The 22185-nt window shown below is 37.6% G+C and overlaps 1 protein-coding gene across 1 annotated transcript in view; it reads right to left on the minus strand.

The window, feature by feature from the left end:
- The window catches only part of LOC124555556 (histidine ammonia-lyase-like), a 244837-nt gene that overhangs the window by 10648 nt on the left and 212004 nt on the right, over nucleotides 1–22185 (minus strand). Inside the window, exons 14-15 of the mRNA XM_047129513.1 lie at nucleotides 13547–13659; nucleotides 6800–6930 (exon numbers count right to left, since the gene is read on the minus strand). Coding sequence (XP_046985469.1) covers nucleotides 6800–6930; nucleotides 13547–13659 — 244 coding nt within the window. The remainder of the gene's footprint in view (nucleotides 1–6799; nucleotides 6931–13546; nucleotides 13660–22185) is intronic.

Raw genomic sequence — 22185 nt, forward strand, 5'->3', positions numbered from 1 at the left:
GAAGCACTCGAGCAGAAGGATTCATAATTTTTAATTTACAATAGACTTTTTCACCAGTGTAATAAAAGAGTACCAAAAGCACATAGTTAAACTATAATTTTCAAACAGGATAGTCAGTCTTAGGTGCATAAAGATCAAGGACAATGAAATGGATCTTCTAAGGGTCTTTACAATAACTCAAAGTTGAACCCAAGCATAAATAAGAATGCTACTGTGGAATTAAAAGTTGCTTGTGATGTAGCTAAACTTTAAAAATTAGAACGAAAGGACACGGCTGTGTGGTTGTGGTTCATGTTTTTCATGTTGCTGTTGTGGTCTTCTGTCTGAAGACCAATTTAATGCAGCTCTCCATCCCACGCTATTCTGTGGAGACTTCTTTATCTCTGAAGTACTACTGCAGTCTGCATCAATTTGAACCTGCCTACTGTATCCATCTCATTGTCTCACCCTAAAAATATTTACGTACCCCCCCCCCCCCCCTCTGCCCTCCCCCCCACCCACACTTCCCTCCAATACTAAATTTTATGATTTCTTCATGTCTCGGAGTGTGTCCCATTTACCAGTCGTTTGTCAAACTGTGCCACAATTTTCTTCCCTCCTCAGTTCTGTCCAGTACCCCCTGATTAGTTATGTTATCTTCTCATCTTGTCTTCAGAATGCTTTTTTTACTGCCCAGATAGCAAAGCTCACCTACTACTTTTAGTGTCTTATTTCCTAAACTAGTTCTCTCACCATCACATGATTTTACTACATTCCATTATCCTTGTTTTGCTTGTTAATGTTCACTTTATGCTCTTCTTTCAAGACACTGTCCATTCCATTCAACTGCTCTTCCAAGTCCTTTGCTGTCCCTGACAGAATTACATCACTGGTGAACCTCAAAGTTTCTATTTCTTCTCCTTGACCTTTAATTCCTCCTTCAAATTTTTCTTTGGGTTCCTCCTGCCGTGTTCAGAAATTGAAAAAGTGTATTCTAGTCAGCATTGTTTAAAGATTCATCTAGTTTTACAAATGCTATAAACATATACTTATATGTCCTTAAAGTATCTTCTAAGACAAGTCATACAGTTCATACTGCCTCACATCTTCCCACATTTCACTGGAACCAAAACTTATCTTCCCCGAGGTTGGTTTCAACCAGTTTTTCTATTCTTCTGTAAATAATTTGTGTCAGTGTTTTGCAACCGCGACTTATTAAACTGATACTTCAGTAATAATCACACCTGTCAGCACCTGCTTTCTTTGGAACTGGAATTATTGCATTCTTTTTGAAGTCTGAGGGTATTTCTCCTGTCTCATACATCTTGTACACCAGGTGGAATAGTATTGTGATGGCTGGCTCTCCCAAAGATATCAATAGCTCTGAGGGAATGTCTTCCACTCCAGGGATCTTGTTTCAAATTAGATCTTTCAGTGCTTCATCAAATTCTTATAACAGTACCATATCTCCCATCTCATCCTCATCTTCATCTATTCCCTCTTCCCTTTCTATAATGTTACCTTGTAAGTCATTTCCCTTGTATAGTCCCTCTGTATATTTCTTCGACCTTTCAACTTTCCCTTCTCGGCTCAGAACTGGTTTTCTGTTCAAGCTCTCGATATTTGTACAGCTGCTTCTCTTTTCTCCAAAGATTTGTTTAATTTTCTTGTAGGTGATATTTATCTTTCCCCTAATTATACATGCTTCTATAGCTTTACATTTGCTCTCTTGTCATCCTACCTAGCCATTTTTACACTTTCTGTGAACATCATTTTTTAGACACCTGTCTTCACTTTTAACTCTTTCATTTGCTGCATTTTTTTATGTTCCCCTTACACCATTTAAATTCAATATCTCCTGTGGTATCCAAGGATTTGTACTGGGCCTAGTCTTTTTACCTATTTGATCCTCTGTTGTCTTCACTATTTCATCTCTCACAGCTACCCTTTCATCTTCTACTGCATTCCTTTACCCTGTTACAGTCAGTCGTTGCCCACTGGTTCCCTCTGAAATTCTCAACAACCTATTGTCTTTCCAACTCATCTAGCTCCCATAAAACATCAAAAACAGTAGTTTTTTTATCATTTACATCTACATCTGCAATCAATTGTACTAATTATTTATTCCTACCATGACTCATTTTGAGATTTTAAAACCCATCTTCATGTGGATGAAACTGTAACATGCAAAGGATAGGAGGAAAGAAATATAATGCAACATATGTGTAAAAACCAAATGAGCACACTGGCAAAACAAAGTGACTTACTTATTGTATTTGGTAACACACAACATGTGATTGTGCCAGTCAGTGCAAGATTTTCAATCACTGTATGCTGTCAGAACTAGGAAAAGGGGGGGGGGGGGGGCAGGCCCAGGCAAGTGGGATAAAGAAAACAGAAGCTGAGAACAAACACAGAAATCACACTGTCCGTTGCTGGGCAGCTGCGTGGTAGGAGCAGCAACTAATACTGAGTGCAGGGCCACACTGGAGGTCTGGAAGCATGGTGCGGCTCAGGTGCCAACAGTGCACAAGCAATAAACTGAAGTTATCATTGAAGATAAGGAAAATCTGGACTGACTGGTCCAAGTGCTTGCGATATTTCATTTAAGAACATAATAAAATATGAATGAGCTGTGGTATGTTGATAGGCTAAATAACTCTCAAGTATGTGACAATATGTGACTTGAATGTGAGTATTTTATTTGTTCTTGGCTTCTGTTTACTTCATCCCATCCACCTGAACACTACATTTTAATTCACTTTGATTATTGTCCCTCTCCCTCTCCTTTTCTCTAGTTCTGTCAAAATGCAGTGATTGGAGCTCTTGCACTGACTGGCCTGACCACAGGTTATGTGTTATGAAATATAATAAGTAAATCACTTGGTTTCAACAGTCTGCCCTTTTGGTTTTTACACATAGTAGTTATTCTCTCCTCTCCTTTGTATGTTAGTTTCATACACATGAAGATGGGATTTTAAAATCCCAAAATAGTCAAGGTTTGGGCCAATTGCCTTGCCACAGTGGTAACACCGGTTCCCGTCACATCACTGAAGTTAAGCACTGTCGGGTTGGGCTAGCACTTGGGTGGGTGACCATCCGGTCTGCCGAGCACTGTTGGCAAGCAGCAGGCAGTCAGACTTTGTGAGGCAAACTGAAGAGCTACTTGATTGAGAAGTAGTGGCTCCGGTCTTGATAACTGACATACGGCCAGGAGAGCGGTGTGCTGACCACATACCCCTCCATATCCGCATCCAGTAACGCCTGTGGGCTGAGGATGAAATGGTGGCCAGTTGGTACCGTTGGGCCTTCATGGCCTGTTCGGGAGGAGTTTTTGTTGGGGTTTGAGTAAATAATTAGTACAATTGAAGTGAAGCTCTCTAAATTACTCATCATGCCTAACAGTTTTGTTCTCCTAGTACCACATCTTGTGCACCTTCAGACTATTTCTCTACTGTTCCACTCCCTAACAGTGTGAGGGGAAAACGAACACTTACATCTTTCTGCAAAGCTCTGATTTTTCTTACTTTTTTCTGTTGATCTTTCTCCCTATGCAGTTTGGCAACAGTAAAATATTTTCACATTCAGAGATGAAAACTGGTGATTGAAATTTTGTTAAAAGAATTCACTGCAGTGCAAAACACCTATGTTCTAAGGATTTCCACCCCAACTCACTCATCATATCTGTGACACTCTCTCCTCTTATTTCATGATAAAACAAAATGCACTGCCCTTCTTTGAACTTTTTCAATGTCCTCTGTCAACACTATCTGGTAAGGATACCATACACCACAGTAATATTCTAGCAGAGGACAAACAATTGTAGGTTAGGCAGTCTCTTTTGTAGACCAGTTTCATCTCCTAGGCATTCTGCCAATGAAATATAGTCTTTGATTTGTCTTCTCCACAATGTTATCTATGTGAGCAGTTGCTTGTAATTGTTCTAGTTCCTAGGTATTTAATTGAGATGAAGAACTTTAGATTTGTGTGATGTATTGTGTGGCCAAAATTAAATGGATTTCATTTAGTACTCATGTGGAGGACTTCACACATTTTGTTGATTAGAGGCATTTGTCACTTTTTACACCATACAGCTTATTGCTTCCTGATGTAAATGGAAATGAAAATTAAAAATGATAACACTAACAGTAAAAATCGTGTCACGTCCCAATCTCAAAGTTAACAGAGAATGCAATAAAAGATAGAGCAGTGTATACTTACAACAGAACATACAATGTTAAAACAATTATGAATTTTTTAGGGATATTAAAGAGATACTGTTTACAAATGGAACAACGTTGGCTTCCTTGCATATTGTTAATCTATACACTAACACCCAGTAAATGAAACATTGGAAATTATTTGAAGAAGCTTGTTAATGCATAATGAAATTAGTCAGGCAGAAATAATGGAACTCATGGAAATTTTAGAACTTTCATCATGATTTAATTGTGCTATTTTAAATTTGATGATAAGATTTTTTATCAAAAGGATAGACTCATGATGAGCAACAATCTGGCTGACACTTTAGCTGAAATTTTTGTAAACAAACAAAAAAATAAGTTTTTGAAGAAAATACTGACATATACATGTGTTACAGGTAGTATATGGACAGCATCATACTACTGTGACAAAAAAGAAATCCATGAGGTAGCACACAGAATGAGTGTGAGGCACGAAAAATTTAAATTTACAATGGAACTTGAGGAAGAGGGACTTTGTGATCTCAAGTTAATTAAAAAAAGATGGAAGACACAGAATTAAATTTAGGATGCTGACAGTTATACACATGATCATAAATGCAAAATCCTGTCACCACAAAAAGTATAAATGGGCATGGTTTACAGCCATGACTACTAAGACGTTAAGACTGTCACATGACCAAAATTATAAGTAGCCAGGGCAACTGGATATACAAATGTATGTAGGGAACATGATGTAACCCACTTATATGACAAACCACAGTTAAAAATAAGTGACAAGAAGAAGACAGTAATTCTAGATGACAAAAGATTTGTTGCTATCTCACAAAAAGATGCACTTTCTCATATTTTTGTGCAAACTTTTAGAAAAACTGCAGTTAAAATTGGATTTTGGACAAAAGGTACAATTGGCCCTAGGCTACACCACTAAGTTAACGACAATAACTGTAATAAATATTTTGAAGCCAGCATCTAAAGATCAACTGTCAGGACTGTGAAATATTTGTATTGGTCAGAAGGGGAGGAATTTTAAGACTCACTTCAGAAAACACATATGTAGCCACAATATGAGTGTGTTTGGTATGCATTTGGATCAGGAAATACACGTGGTAGGAAATATGCAAGAAAATTCAGATGTGTTGAATAGGAAACTGAAAGGACAGTTATTGAATCTATTGAAGGAAATGGAGATCTATGTACATAGAAAATGGAACCAGAGTTATTGGTTAATGAAATGAGTGAGTCTCTCATGAATGCCTATTTCAATGTGTTCAGGAACTTACTAGCATTAACAGCATCACCAGTTTCATTGACTTGACAAGTGGCCACGTACACTGGCCACAAGCTGTGCAAACAGTGGGATCCTACGAAGAGCATCACCATGGGAAACAAAACATTCCACAGAGATGTCACCATGCAGTGCTTTTATTTATTCACCTTTAACAGAATTTTATGTTTAATTAACTTCATCATGTTAAAAGATATTCTATTAGTAGATTGTATACCACTTTAGACATATTTTACTCTGATTTTACTGATGGATTTCATTTCTACATATTGTATTTTACTTTATGTTTCATTGCTCGGCACACACTTTAGGTATGTAAAACCATTTTAATTAATGACTCTGAATATTATGTCTAGAGCTATTGAATCTATGATACTTATTACTTATGTACATGAGCACTTGATCCCTTTACTGGCTATAGCTTGTATATGTATGCAATGTATAGGATGCCTTCAGGCCATTAATAGATCATGTTATATACCTGCATTTACAGATTATTTGATACTGATATTTTTATCAGAATACTTTTAATGGTATATATGGCTGTCAGACATGTTTTCTTTTTCATATATTCTTAGTTTTTCTGTACATTTGTCCTTTAGCCACTTGAACTTACTATCATAACATTAATGAGTTTTCTGTTTTGTAACAGATCTGATGGCAGTAAGCCAAAACCAGTCACTGGGAATTAAGTGTTATATGTGATTAAGATGGACATGTATGAATAACCTGGTGTTCCACTTGATATGTTTTTGTCACTAATAGTGGGAACGATATGTCCTTCTACCCTTTATGTCTAAAAATTTTCTACATGTTTCTAAAATGAATTTTCTGTTTAACGTGATTTATTATATTAGCATGCGTTCTATTACTCTGAACTACATTTTAAAGAGATACATTAAAGTGAGACTGTATTAACAATATAATTTTGGTCTTTTTGAGTGGGAATACATATTTGTATGGGTGGTTCCAAAGTCGAAAGGAAACTGGGATTTTTAATTATGTTTTTAGCTTGTTAAGCTATTAACTGTACATTTTGTGTCACATACATCTGTAAATATTTTAGGAATGGCACTGATAATCTCTCTATTGAGTATGCCATCACAAAATCATCATCATTCTATGAAAAGGATGTGGAAGTGCCACCTGGTTTATCAAGGCTTGCTGTTTGTATTAATGTTTATAATATCACATTCAACTGGCTTTTGGTTATTTATGTAAATACAGCTTTTCACATCCACAACTGTCTTATAATAAACCCATTTCTAGGAGAGAACTTTTGTTTATAATGATTTCAGGGGTTTTAATAGCAGTTTATTTCATACGGTACCTGACACTGTTTCTCACAACATTGTAAACTTCTTCAAGTGGTAATGTTGTCTTCAAAGGTCGCAGGAACTCGATTGCTTGACAAGCAGCAAGCAATTCAATTGCAATTACTTTTTCAACATTTTCCACCACCTGCAGAAAATAACACAGTTATGAAGAGAAATAGCTTAAGTATTCCCATCCATATTACTTCCTAACAGTGTCCATATTACTTTCTAAAAATGACACAACAGATTAATCATATATATAAGTGTGTCAACAATTAAATAAATATTTGTTGTTATGCAGTACCACATAAGAGATAAAAGATTACAAAGAAACACAGAGTACAGTAACAGACAAGAACTGGAACCAGTACAAAAGCTGCTATGTTCTAGTATGGTTCAGTTTTCACTAAGTTATATTATTTTTAAATAATGTACACAAGTAAATTTTAACTTTTCTCACTGACAGTCTATAAAACCTGAAATGTAGCAAGGTATAACTGTCTGATAAAATCTGCACAAATACTCAGTCAGATCTTGATTAGATTTCAATGTGATGCAAAGATTGGCAATTTACTTTAAATAAATAGAAATATAAAATTTTACACATGACTATATTATTAATGAGTCACAGTTGAAAACAGTCAACTTATTGAAATACCTGGGTGTAGAAATTTGTTGGGAAATGAAATGTAATGACCACATTGGCTCAGTCATAGGTATAGCAAGCAGCACACAGTGGTTCTTTGGTAGGATACTGGGAAAATTCAATCAGTCTACAAAGTTGATTGGTAACAAAATACTTCTTGGTACCCATCCTAGAATATTAATCATGTATATTGGACCCATGCTGCATAGGTCTAACAGCAGTTATTGAATGTATACAATATGAATGGTTACAGGTTCGTTTGACACATTGGGAACAACCATGGAGATGCTAAAAAACCTGAACTGGCAGATGCTTGAAGATGAACCACTTTATATCGTTTATTTTATTTTTATTTCCATATATATTCTGTTGATCCTTTTATGCATGTCAGACACTAGGACATATATAAATGTAAATTATGTAGAATCTCAGGCACTGACTCCAAGAGGCCTGGGGGGGCCCAAGCCCCTCAAAAATTCGTTTGAGGGGGGCAGAGCCCCACAATAATGTAAGAAAATTATTAGTTGTATTATGCTTTGTAAAATCACAAAATTGTGTTGAATTTTTTTATTTTCCTTGTTTGATGACAGTTCCCTTTTAAAATACATTCAGTAATGAGTTAAAACAAATAATTATTATGGTAGTAAGCAGGTTAACTGAAAATGAGTGGTGTGAATCATGATAGTGTCACGGTGCTGCAGGCACACTTAGAATTTGTCCCGGTGCGTGAACCTTCGGGTAAAGTCTGGCACTGGTGGGCCAGCACTGCAGCTATGGTGATATCAAAAGGACTGGAGCAGAAGTGCCTGGAACCCTCCACCTTGCATCACCATGACGCTTTGAGACATTAAGATGCTGCGGTTATATAAAGCCCGCCCTGCTGTCACAGTCATTCGGTGTGAATAGTTTCATTCAGTGCGTGCTGTAGACGTTTTTAGTGTTCCAACTTTAGTATCTAGTGGACTATTTTGTATGACTATATTTTATTCATTTAAAGATTGGTTAGGGCGTTCAGGGTATAAGTGGACATCCCACAATATTCAAAATAAGATAATTGATTACTTTAGTCTCTTAGTGTATTGTGAATTAAGTTTGCAATGGATAAATTTGTTACCAAAAAGGTGTGCTTGGAAGTTGATGATACTGCAAGTCAACCTCCAACAATTATTGTGTCATAAATTGATTCATCGTCTTCAGGTGAGAACCATTCACAGCCAAAACCTGGACAATCCAGTAAGGGAAGATCATTTCAGAAGTCTTGATTGATCAAATACATGGCTAGAATATGAAGCACCTACCAAAAAAGGTTTTGCAATTCATGACTTATTTCTTTTTACATATGCGAAGAGGCAGATGCTAAAAATCTATTACAATTTTCTTCAAAAAAAAAAAAAAGGAAGATGCATTTACTTCCATACGGTTTTCTAACTGAGAAAAGCCTTTGGAAAAATTCCGTCTTCATGAAAAATACGTTTGTGCATAAAGAAGGTGTTCTGAAATTAAATTCTATCACTAAACGAAGTGTGGTCTCTCAATTGAATGAACAGATAGATAGTGATACGAGGAAAGGCCATTTAGCTATTGAGACAATTTTTACTACTGTGCAATTTCTATGCCAACAAGCACCCGCAATTAGAGGGCATGAAGATGTAAACTGAAATTTTTTTCAATTGTTGGAACTCCGAAAGAACGACATACCTGAGTTTAAAGATTCATGAACAAGTGTCATTTTGTATTTGTACTGTCAATGATTCTTATTTCTTTTTACATATTTATTGCCATGCAATGAACCGTGAAAAGGATGTCAATGAAAAAATTCAATGCCCTCATCTAAGGGTTGCTGATCTGGAAAAAATATATGAGGGCTTGATTTTTATATTGAATGGAAGGTGTGATAGTTTTGAACACTTTTGGGAATTGTGTTTAAAAGAAAAACCTTCACAAGTTGATGATCCTTCACTTCCTCAGAATTGAAGTATACCAAAGAAGTATGAAAACAATGAAGCCAGCTCACTGCACACTTTCAAAACCCCAAAGAAATACTACAAAGCTATTTACGTTGAAGTTTGTGAAACGGTGCAATCTTGCATTACTGAGCGGTTTGCTTCAGCTGGACTCACACAGGTCATTGCAGCTGAACAAGAGTGCTTGCTTTTAGTAAACAGAAGTGAAACAAATTTGGAAAAATCAACTGAGTTTTTCAAAAATCACCTAGACATTGAGAGACTGTGCTTACACTTGAATATGTTAGCCAATATCGCTAATAAAAACAACTGGTCTTAAAAAACATGCGTGATGTAAGAAAGTACATTACACAAGAGCCTGCAGTTAGAGAAATGTTAAGTAGTGAAGTGCATTAAGCTTCTCCAAGTAGTTTCAATCATGACAGCAACAGAAGAACGGTCATTTAGTGCCCTTAGACATCTGAAGTCATATCTCCAATCAACAATGGGACAGAGGCGATTGAACAACTTGGCTATTCTTCATGCCCACCAAGATGTTTTGGATGAATTGGATATCTGACCAGTCATCAACGACTTCATATTCAGTAATCCAGTCTGTCAGTTGACATTTGCACCTTTCTAAAGACACTCTACCCCTAATAATGGTATTTAGGGCAATATTAAAAATCTTTATAAAATAGAGAATTAAATACATGCATAATGTTATATTTTCAGTTTTCAAATATTAGTACTAGTTTATTATTGTATTACTATACTACTATAGTACTGTATTAGTTATTTTCAAATACTTAAATATTTTTAGGGTGTATGACCCAATTAAAACAAGCTAATTACATATTTTTAGGGTGTATGACCCAATTAAAACAAGCTAATTACATATTTTTTGACTGAAAGTATTAGGCATACTGTATTAACTTTATTAACTGTATTAAATCATTAACTTTGAGATATTGTTTTTATTTAATTAACCCTGAGCCTTATTCAAAGTAACCTTAAATTAGCTATTTCACTTATTAATCAAAGTGCTATTACTGTGCGACAGCAATATTTTATGTTTTATTCTTCTAATGATAGTTTAGGATTTATTTAAATATAATTTCAGTCTTTTCAGAGCTATATATTCACTGCTCTGTAATAGTCTATAAGCATGATTATTACTGTAAATTACATTAGATTTTTACGAAAATACCACGTGTGTTCATGTTTTGTTTCTTTTCTCAAAGCCAAAAAATGTGTCAGGCTTGTCGAGTTTCCCAGAGTGTTGAGTTATCAAGAGCCCAGTTTTCAGGGTTCTTATGTTGATCATATGACTCTAAAATGCTTTAAAAAATCTATAAAACTCATTATTTTTCATCTAAAATTTAGAATATTTCCTGACACAAAACCCCCAGTATAGACCACTCCCCCCCCCCCCCCCCCCCCCAATATTTTTTATAAGTCGGTGCCCCTGTGTAGAATGTACTATAATTGTACATTTTTGAAATGAGACTCAAGTTTTTTTTTTTTAATTGTTCAGCAACTGTATCATCTTATTTGTGATCTCAAATGGAACAAATTACTAATTTAATCCATTTGTCAAGTATAACCTCTGCACACACCAGCTCACAGGAACTATCTACTTCTCTTTCACTACAATGTAAACTTTATCTAATAGCAATAAACCCTTCACTACCAACCATTTTTAATCTATCCTTTCCGAATACCATTGGGTCCTTTGCAGAAAATTTGGCTGAATTTATCTCCAGCTTTAGCCAGCTTTCAGTACCTTTAACAATTTGAACTTCATTGCTTTCACTTAGCACTTGGAGCTATGGTTCTTTCCCAACACAGCTACAAAAATTTACAATTACAATACCAATTGTTGTGAGGTCTACTCTCATCCTTTGTTTGCCCTTTACCCATTTAGACTGATGCCCTTTCTGTAATTTCCTGAGATTCTCTAACCTAAAAAACCACCCAGTCCATTCTACACAGACCTCACCACCAGTGTAGTCACAGTCTGTCTGTAATGGACTCCTGACCTATTTGATCTAGTAAGCATAACACAAAAACACATCACATAATGCCACAAGTTGAGGAATCTGTAGTCTAAATGGTCACAAAACCATATGAGCATCTGATTCAAACCCTACATTCAGTTCTGTACCAAAGGCACTTGCACTGCATTCTTTTTTAGACTGATGCCATTTCTGTAATTTCTTGAGACCCTCTAACCTAAAAAAAAACCACCCAGTCCACTCTAGATACCCATGTAGCCACTTCCTGTGTGTAATGGACTGCTTACTTGTTGAGCAGAACCCAAAACCCCCCACCCTACTGTATGGTGCAAGTCAAAGAATCTGTAGCGTACATAGTTACAGAACCATCCGAGCCTCTGATAGATCCACAGTTAGCCCTGTTGACAGTGCTACAGATGGTGAGTTCTGCCTTCATCTCACAAGCAAGGCTGACAGCCTTTAACACTTCATATAGCTGCCCGAAACCAGACAGGATATCTTCCAATCCAAAGTGACATATATCATTGGTACTGACATGAGCCACCACCTGCAGTTGGCTGCACCTTTTTCTCTTCATGGCATCTGAAAGCACCCATTTACACATCTGGGCTGGCTTCCCCTGGTATGTGTACAGAGTGCACATTGGACCTCTTCCCCTCCTTGACTGCCATATCCCTAAGGGACCACATCACACATCTAACAATGGAGCTTCAATTCTTACAGAACATAACCTCCTACACCCCACTTTTCACAGCTATAAGGGAAACCTTTATTGTGAGCATAGCTGACACTATCTCTAGTAATGTATGAATATAATATAATAAAAGGTTTGGCTATGGATCCTATGACTCAATGCAGCATGTCAAGTTTTCATTTTAACTAATAAATACTATGGTGTGGAAGTGTTTCATGTGAGCAGTGATGGAACTATCGTGGTGAGTTGGGAGTGTGCACCTCTCTCTGCAGTGTCCAACAGTGACATTGTTTCAACAGTTTGTGTGTCTCTGGTGGGTGGATGGATTTGATTATTGACACATTGGAGCTTCTGGGACATATTTAATTTCCATATATTGATTTATGTTGACCAGTTCATGTTTTTGACACTATTCAGATTGTGGTGGAACATCACATAGACACTGTGAGTGAAAAACTTCTTTCTGTTTATATTAACAACAACTGAAACTTTTAAGGGTCTGGATAGTAGCTGATTGTGGTTCAACATGATTTTCAATAAATATCTGCCAGCTGTGAGGCAAAACTACTGAACATAACAAATGAATTTAAAAATAGAAAAAAACTATACCCAGCTTTCAGAACTGTTTGTTCCTTACTACAGGAGGAAAGAGAAACAGGTTGGGGAAGATAGGGAAGGAGGGCTGGCTCACTCAGATCCCAGGTTACGAGGGACCCACACATTATCTCTGCACACCATATAGAAGAGGTGCTATGGTTATGAGAATATGATGGTGGGCTGGTGCTGAAGATCTCTGAGATGCACAGAAAAAAACCATTTTTTCATTTAGTTACCTTATTTAAGAACTAATAACAGGAAATGACCCAGGGTAATTAGCTTCTTGTTGAAAGGACTAACAGTGCTATACATTGGTCCATGCTTCAGTTGTAGGTAGAAGATATTTGCAAATACACCCATTTCTTGAATTCTGACAGTGAAATCAACATCATCTGGCAATGACAAACCCACATTGCCAACAATGATAAATACACCAGCCCCAGATTTCCCAGTTATGCATCGAATGCCACAAGTTATTAACATCCCTGCTATATCTTTGGAAATTGATCCAAACATGGAATCTATACAGACAGCCTAGCTTCAGGTGCCATTGCCACATTGATTGTGCCATTACAATCATGCTCTGCTCCTAACATGGGTACAACCTCTCTTGGGAGTGACCTTAAGAGGGGCACATGGTCAGTTTTTGCTCAGAATATTTTGTTTATTTTCATTTTGTATTTAGGATTCTAAACATGTTTGTTCAATAAATGACTGTTTCCAACAATGACACAATCATATGGACTAGTGATACAGGTAATGTGTGTGTGTGTGTGTGTGTGTGTGTGTGTGTGTGTGTGTCTCCAACTGCTCATGTGCCAGTTTCAGTGAAATTCACTTTATTTAAATACTTACATACTTACCATTAAAGCTTTTCTAGCAGCATAACATCCCATTGAAACATGGTCTTCTGTTCCTGCACTTGTACTAAGGGAATCTACAGAAGCTGGATGGCACAGTGCTTTGTTTTCTGAAACTTTTACAATTTTGATGAATATTATCAGATGCAAGATAAAATGGTGTAGTGCCATGATATATTTCTTTTTCAGAAATTATTGTTCTTTAATATACACTGAAGCACCAAAGAAACTGGTATAGCCATGCATATTAAAATACAAAGATATGGACATAGGCAGACTACAGCACTGGGGTCAGCAACACCTATTAAAGACAACACGTCTCTGGCGCAGTTGTTAGATCGGTTACTTCTGCTACAATGGTAGGCTATCAAGATTTAAGCAAGTTTGAACGTAGTGTTATGGTCAGCCCATAAGTGATGGGACACAGTGTCTCTGAGGTAGGGATGAAGTGGGGATTTTCCTGTACAATCATTTCACAAGTCTACCTTGAATATCAGGAATCTGCTAAAACATCAAATCTCTGACATCACTGCGGTCAGAAAAAGATCCTGCAAGAATGGGAGCAACAATAACTGAAAAGAATTGTTATTCATGATAGAAGTGCAAACCTTCTGAAAATTACTGCAAATTTCAATGCTGGTCCATCAACAAGTGTTATCATGTGAACCATTCAATGAAATATGATAAATATGGGCTTTCGGAGCCAAAGACCCATTCTTGTACCCTTGATGACTGCATGACACAAAGCTTTGCACCTCATCTGAGCCCCTTCAACACTGACATTGGACTGTTGATGACTGGAAACAGGTTGCCTGATTGGACAAGTCTTGTTTCAAATTGTGTCAAGCAGATGGATGCGTACGAGTATGCAGACAACTTCATGAATCTACAGACCCTGCATGTCAGCACAGGACTTTTGAAGCTGGTGGAGGCTCTGTAATGGTGTGGGGCTGTGCAGCTGGAGTGATGTGGGACCCCTGATATGTCTAGATTCGACTCTGACAGGTGACACATACGTAAGCATCCTGTCTGATCACCTGCATCCATTCATGTCCATTGTGCATTCTGATGGAGTTGGGCAACTCCAGCAGGACAATGCCACACCTCACACATCCAGAATTGCTACAGAGTGACTCCAGGAATAATCTTATGAGTTTAAGTACTTCCACTGGCCACCAAACTCTCCAAATATGAGCATTATTGAGCATATCTGGGATGCCTTGCAATGTGCTTTTCAGAAGAGATCTCCACCCCCTCATACTCTTATGGATTTATGGACAGTCCTGCAGGATTCATGGTGTCAATTCCATCCAGCACTATGTCAGACATAAGTCAAGTCTATGCCACATTATGTTGCGGCACTTCTGCATGCTTGTGGGAGCCCTACACAATATTAGGCAGGTGTATCAGTGTCTTTGGCTTTTCAGTGTATAATGTGTTCAAGAAATAACTGTCATTAAACAGCAGAAGAGTGCAAATCACCAGTAAGCATGCAAAAATGAGTGACTTGCAATGGGTTTTAATGCCTACAGGGACTGAAAAAAGGCACATCTGAAGCAATTAAAAAGTGAGGATCCAAACGTCCCAATAACACTCCATTTAGAAATAACCATAAGAACTGAACTTCGACATGCTAGACTCTAAGCTTAAATTCATTCATAACAGGTAGGGTGAAAGAAAAAAGATGCAGATCTGTAATTTTGTGGCATGGTAATTATTTATTTACCACTTGGGCAACTAACTGACCAGGAAATTATGTCAAACTTTTCAGGAGGTTGTTGTTCCTTGAGTAATGTTTTCTAGTATTCAGATTCATTAAAAAAACTCATAAACTGTTTGCTGTTTAGATTAAATTGTCACAAAATATCAAACACATTTCTGACATTAGTTAAATTTTAGAATGAGATTTTCACTCTGCAGTGGAGTGTGCGCTGATATGAAACTTCCTGGCAGATTAAAACTGTGTGCCCGACCGAGACTCGAACTCGGGAGTTCGAGTCTCGGTTGGGCACACAGTTTTAATCTGCCAGGAAGTTTCATTAGTTAAATTTTGCCCATCCCATAATAAGAAATCAAACTTACCTGTTAGATTATTTAAAAAACAAAAATGGAATAGAGAACCATGTAATATGGCTTAGGCATTCTGAATCACTTACACACTGCATTTTTTGTAGGACGTGCATACCAAATTTACAATAGAAAACAACTAATTTCGTTAATATCTTTGTAAATATGTAAGGAAATATTATTACTTGAGTGTGAGATAATGTAACCTTTCTCAACCTAATTTGGCCTATTCAGTGCAGAGGAGAGATAAAAAAGGAAACTATAATTTAGACAAATAAGAGAATTCTGATGGCATTAAGCAACGTAAAAAAGGACAAAATGGAAAGGAATGAAGAATGTCCTAAAAGTAATTTCTCTTATTCAGGGGACAAGCAGTACTATTTGATGCAGAAATAAAAAGCATATATCATGCAGGTGCTGACAGGTGTGAAAATTGCCAAACTATAAGTTTAATAAGCCACAGATACTAATACAAATTCTTTACAGAAGAATGGAAAAACTAGTAGAAGTCAACTTCCGGGAAGATCAGTTTGGATTCTGGAGAAATTTATGGAATACATGAGGCAATATTGACCTTATGATGTCTCAGAGAAGACAGGTCAAGGAAAAGAAAAGCTATATTTATAGCATATGTAGACTTAGAAAAAGCTTTAGACAATGTTGACTGGAATACTCACTTTTAAATTCTAAAGGTGGCAGGGGTAAAATACAGGAATCAAAAAACTATTTGCAATTTGTACAGAAACCAGATGGCAGTTACAAGAGTCAAGGGGGCATGAAAGGGAAGCAGCAGTTGAGAAGGAAATGAGATAGGGTCATAGCTTATCTCTAATGTTATTCAGTCAGTACATTGAGCAAATAACGAAGGAAACCAAAGAAAAGTTTGGAGGAGGAATTAATGATCAGTGAGAAGAAATAAAAACTTTGAGGTTTGCCAATGACATGGTAATTCTGATAGAGACAGCAATAGACTTGAAAGAGCAGCTGAACAGAATGGACAGTGTATCAAAAGAAGGATATAATGTGAAAATTAACAAAAACAAAACAACAGTAATGGAATGTAGTCAAATTACATCAGGTGACGGTGTGGTAACTATTTAGGACATGAGACACAAAAAGCAGTAGATGCATTTTGCTATTTGATCAGCAAAATAACTGATGATGGTTGAAATAGAGAGGATATAAAATGTAGACGGGCAATGGCAAGACAAGGGTTTTTGAAGAAGAGAAATTTGTTAACATTGAGTATAGATGTAAACATCAGGAAGTCTTTTCTGAAAGAAAAGAATTTGGATGGAGTGTACCCATGTATGGAAGTGAAACATGGATGATAAACAAGATGGATGATGGGCAAGAAGAGAATAGAAATGTGGTGTTACAAAAGAATGCTGAAGATTAGATGGGTTCCTCACGTAGCTAATGAGAAGGTACTGAATAGAATTCAGGAGAAAAGAAATTTGTGGCACAACCTGACTAGAAGAATGGATTGGTTGGTAGGACATATTCTGAGACATAAAGGGATCACCAGTTTAGTAGTGGAGGGAAGTGTGAGGGGTAAAAATCATAGAGGGAGACCAACAGATGAATACACTAAGCAGATTCAGAAGGATGTAGGTTGCAGTAGTTACTCAGAGATGAGGAGGCTTGCATGGAGAGCTGCATCAAACCATTCTCAGACTGAAGGCCACAACAACAACAACAATATAATGTTAGACTCTGTAGTATGAAGCCTCAGATTAATATTTAATTATGTAAGCTTGATACAGTGGCATAAAGCAGGAGATGACAAGTTTGCTTTAAAATGGGCTATCAAACTCATTTGACTGAGTCATGAGTATTGCTCATAAAGTCTGGTACCATTACCAGACTATATTAATAGAAGAGCTGGAGATGATCCAACAAATATCAGTATGTTTCATCATGGGTTACTTTACCAAGTGTGAGAGCTTTACAGAGATGAAACTTCCTGGCAGATTAAAACTGTGTGCTGGACCGACACTCGAACTTGGGACCTTTGCCTTTCATGGGCAAGTGCTCTAGAGCACTTGCCTGCGAAAGGTAAAGGTCCTGAGTTCAAGTCTCGGTCTGGCACACAGTTTTAATCTGCCAGGAAGTTTCATATCAGTGCACACTCTGCTGCAGAGTGAAAATCTCATTCTGGAAACATCCCCCAGGCTCTGGCTAAGCCATGTCTCTGCTATATCATTTTCTCCAGGAGTGCTAGTTCTGCAAGGTTCACAGAAGAGCTTCTGTGAAGTTTTGAAGGTAGGAGACAAGGTACTGGCAGATTTGAAGCTGTGAGGGCGGGCTGTGAGTTGTGCTTGGGTAGCTCAGTTGGTAGAGCACTCACCCGCGAAAGGCAAAGGTCCCGAGTTTGAGTCTCGGTTCTGCTCACAGTTTTAATCTGCCAGGAAGTTTCATATCAGCTCACACTCCACTGCAGAGTGAAAATCCCATCCTGTTTACAGAGATGCTCAACAAACTTCAGTGTCAGATCCTACAAGAAAGGTGGTATGTATCATGGGCAGGTTTACAGTTAAAATTCTGTGAGAGTATATACCAAGAACAATTGTTAACATGTTACTTCCCTCCACATATCTCTTAAAATACGATCGCAACAAAAAAGGTAGAGAAATTAGAACTCATAAATCATTTGATCACAGTATCTAGACACTTATTAGTGGTCATTATTATGGAGTGTGTCAACCCTTCATCTTTATGATGGCTTGAACTCTGTTGGGAACACTTTCAGTGAGGTGTCTGAAAGTCTGTAAAGGAATGGCAGCACATTCTTCCTCAAGAGCCAAAACCAGAGAGGGCAGTGATATTGGATGCTGGTTGTGAAGTCAATGTTTTAACTCATCCCAAAAGTGTTCCGTTGGGTCCAAGTCAGGGTTCTGGGCAGGCCAGTCCATTCCAGAAACGTTATTGTCCACAGACCATTGCCTCACAGATGCTGGTTTATGACAGGGTGCACTGTCATTGGATTGCCAAAGGATATAGCAAGATTTATCACTCCCAATCACTCATTTTGTCATACACTATCCAATGGTGTCACTCTTTACATCATCTCAAGTGCCACTTAGCAGTGACTGTGGAGACGTGTGGCCTATGGGGAGCTGTTCACCCATACCCCAGTCCTTTTAACTCCCTATTCACAGTCATTGTGCTAGCTGGACTACTCGGCACATAGATAGCTAACACATACCTATGAAAAAGTAGCAATCATTCTAGTGATCTCGATACGTTATTCCGTCTGGTATTTGTTTGAGAAAAGTCACGAATATTCTTGTACAGAGAACCTCTTACAGAGAACCTTCGATACATAGCATTATAAATATGGACTATTCACCAAATAGGAAGCTAGTTTACATTCAGAAGCAGAAATATTAGATCTGAAGAATGAATTAGTAAAAAGTCCTAGATATACTAGTGCAAGTGTGTAGATTAGCCAAGAATGAGAGTGATCAGTTGATTGTGAAGTATTAATAATAGTAATTCATACTAATTCCTCAGTAAAAATATTTTTGATAATAACATAACAATAGTTTCTGATACGTAACTCGTAATACGAGTTAGGTACAGGAAACCATCGATGCATGTATCTCCGGTAATAGTGACTTTCGAGATGATTCCTAAAAACTCATAGTTACTACATAGACCCTCTATCAAGTGCTCTAGAAAGGAACAGAATTGACAATAAAAGTTCCACACACATAAATTGCCAGATGATGTCATCATTGGAAACTAGCTCTTATATTATAGGTTGTAAGGTACATATTGGCTTGACGCTTTCACTGTAGGTATTTGTTCACACTCCATAAAAGTCTGGAAGTGAACATTCTGGGAGAAAGTGTTACCGAAACAACTGAGCCACAAATATAAGGGAAGCAGAGTTGCTGCCAGGTAGTCAGTTTGAAAGCTACAATCGTCACGATAACTTGGAAGTGATAAAAAGTGAACAGCTGTGACTATTGGCTATTACCACAGACTATAGTCAGTGTTGTTGTTAGTGATATTATAAATACACAGAGTGTGACCATGTGTGTTTTAGTGCTAAGTGTACTAGTGTTGCATTTTTCAGTGCAAATTCACGATTTAAGGGAAGAGAACCGCAATTGTAACTTTTTTATACCATAAGATGGCATTGTCTTGTGTAAATAAAACTTTCTTAAACTTTGCATGTGACTTGATTATGTTTTATTATGGTAAAAGTAAAGGTAGCTCAAGATACCTTTAGCATCCCCTCCTTGAGGTTTTTCTGTGTCTGCCACTGGGTCTTCCTGGCCTTGGTTTAGCTGTGGTTGTCTCTTCATATTTCCACTTCACAGTCAAATCACTAATAATCAACTTTGCAGCTTTAGAAGGTTTGAAATGTGTCTGATGGATTTGTTACTCAGGTGACATCCAATGACTAGTCCTTGTTTGAAGCCCCTGAGCTCTCCTGGTCGAGCAGTTCTGCTATTACTGCTTCTTTGCTGTTAACATGATACTCTCTGACTTCTTTTATACTGGTGTATCAGTCACTAATAACATCTAGTGGTCAGTTCTGCATTACACTGCATTACATGGGGTGTCTGGATACTTCTGACATACAACCTTGAGCAATTGGTTAGAAAACCGACTCAAGATGGGAACATATTAGATATCTTGGTGACAAACAGACCTGATATTTTTGAGGATGTTAATCTAGAAGAAGGTATTAGTGACCGTAATGTTATTGTGGCTTCTATGTCAGGGAAAAAAAAACACACACACACAGCGTAGAGTTTTCTTGTTTGGGAAAGCAAATAAAAGTGTCATTAATGAATATCTTCACAGTCAGTTCCGAGCATTCATCGCGGGACACAAAGATATAGAGCATCTTTGGTCGGAATTTAAAGATATTGTTCACCACGTGCTAGAGAAATATGTGCCTAGCAAAAGTATAGAGGAGGGAAAGGATCCACCTCGGTACAACAAACATAGTAGGACGTTGCTGAGAAAGCGGAGAATTTTGCACAGTCGTTTTAAACGTAGTCACTGTCCCGCTGACAAACAGAAATTATGAGAAATGAAAACAGCTGTCAGAAGGACACTGAGAGACTCTTTTAATGAATTTGAAAGCAATATTTCATCTGCAGATTCTAAAAATAACCCCAAAAAATTTTGGTCATAAGTAAAATCAATGAATGCTACAAATAATTTGATACCTTCTCTTGCTGACAGTACGGGTAATGTAACTGATGATGATAAACAGAAGGCCAAAATTCTAAGCCTAGCTTTCAAAAACTCATTTATGATAGAGGACTGCAGCACCGTTCCCCCTTTCAATTACGAACAAACGAAAGGGTAGCTGATGTAGTGTTTAGCATATCTGGGATTGTAAAACAGTTAAGATTCTTAGACGCCAGAAAGGCATCTGGCCCAGATGGTATCACCATAAGATTTTATGCTGACTATGCTACAAATATAGCACCATTCTTATCCATCATCTATCAGAGATCACTGGAATGGCAGAAAGTTCCACGGGACTGGAAGAAGGTCCAGGTCGTAGCAATCTATAAAAAGGGTAGAAAATCGGATGCACGTAATTACTGGCCAATTTCACTGACATCAATTTGTTGTAGAATCGTGGAACATATTTTGTGTTCAGACATAAAGACCTTTCTTAACTCTGAGAAGCTCATCTGCAGAAACCAGGAAACCGGTTTTAGGAAACAGCGGTCATGCGAGACACAGCTGGCCCTCTTTGTGCACGATATACAACAGGGTCTAGATACTGGCTCCCAGGTTTATGCCACATTTCTCGACTTTTGAAAGGTGTTCTACTCAGTTCTGCACTGTCGCTTGCTACAAAAAGTGCACACTTTCGGTCTACCCGATGACATATGCAGTTGGATAGAAAGTTTTCTAACAGACAGGGAGCAGTATGTCGTCCTGAACGGGGTAACTTCAACAGAAACAAGAGTAACTTCAGGTGTGCCCCAGGGCAGCATAATAGGTCCTCTGCTTTTATCAATTTACATAAACAATCTGTCTGATGGTATTGATAGTGGCCTTAGACTGTTTTGCCAATGATGCTGTAGTCTACAGGAAAGTAGTATCACACGAAAGTTGTGAACAAATCAATGAGGATTTGCAGAAAATAAATGTGTGGTGTAATGACTGGCAGTTATCTCTCAGTATTAGTAAGTGTAATCTACTGCGTATAACAAGGCAAAAATCCCCATTAATGTATGAGTACAAAATAAATGATATATTATTACCACCAACTTTCAATTTGCATAATGATCATCATTCAAAGATAATGGAAATAAGATCTCATACTGATGCGTTCAGACAGTCGTTTTTCGCTCGCTCGATCTGCGAGTGGAACAGATGGGGGAAATATCACTTTGGCGCGAATTGTGCCCTCCGCCACACACCGCTTGGTGGCTAGTGGAGTATATATGTAGATGTAGATGTAGTGTATGCAGGCCAACCAACAATTGTTTTTCCCTACACACTGTTCATGAATGAAAGAGGGATGAGTGGAAAATGACAGAGATATAAGAGGTGCCCTCTACCACACACCATACGGTAGCTTGCAGAGT

Source organism: Schistocerca americana, chromosome X (assembly GCF_021461395.2).
Source record: "Schistocerca americana isolate TAMUIC-IGC-003095 chromosome X, iqSchAmer2.1, whole genome shotgun sequence".
Lineage (NCBI taxonomy): Eukaryota > Metazoa > Arthropoda > Insecta > Orthoptera > Acrididae > Schistocerca > Schistocerca americana.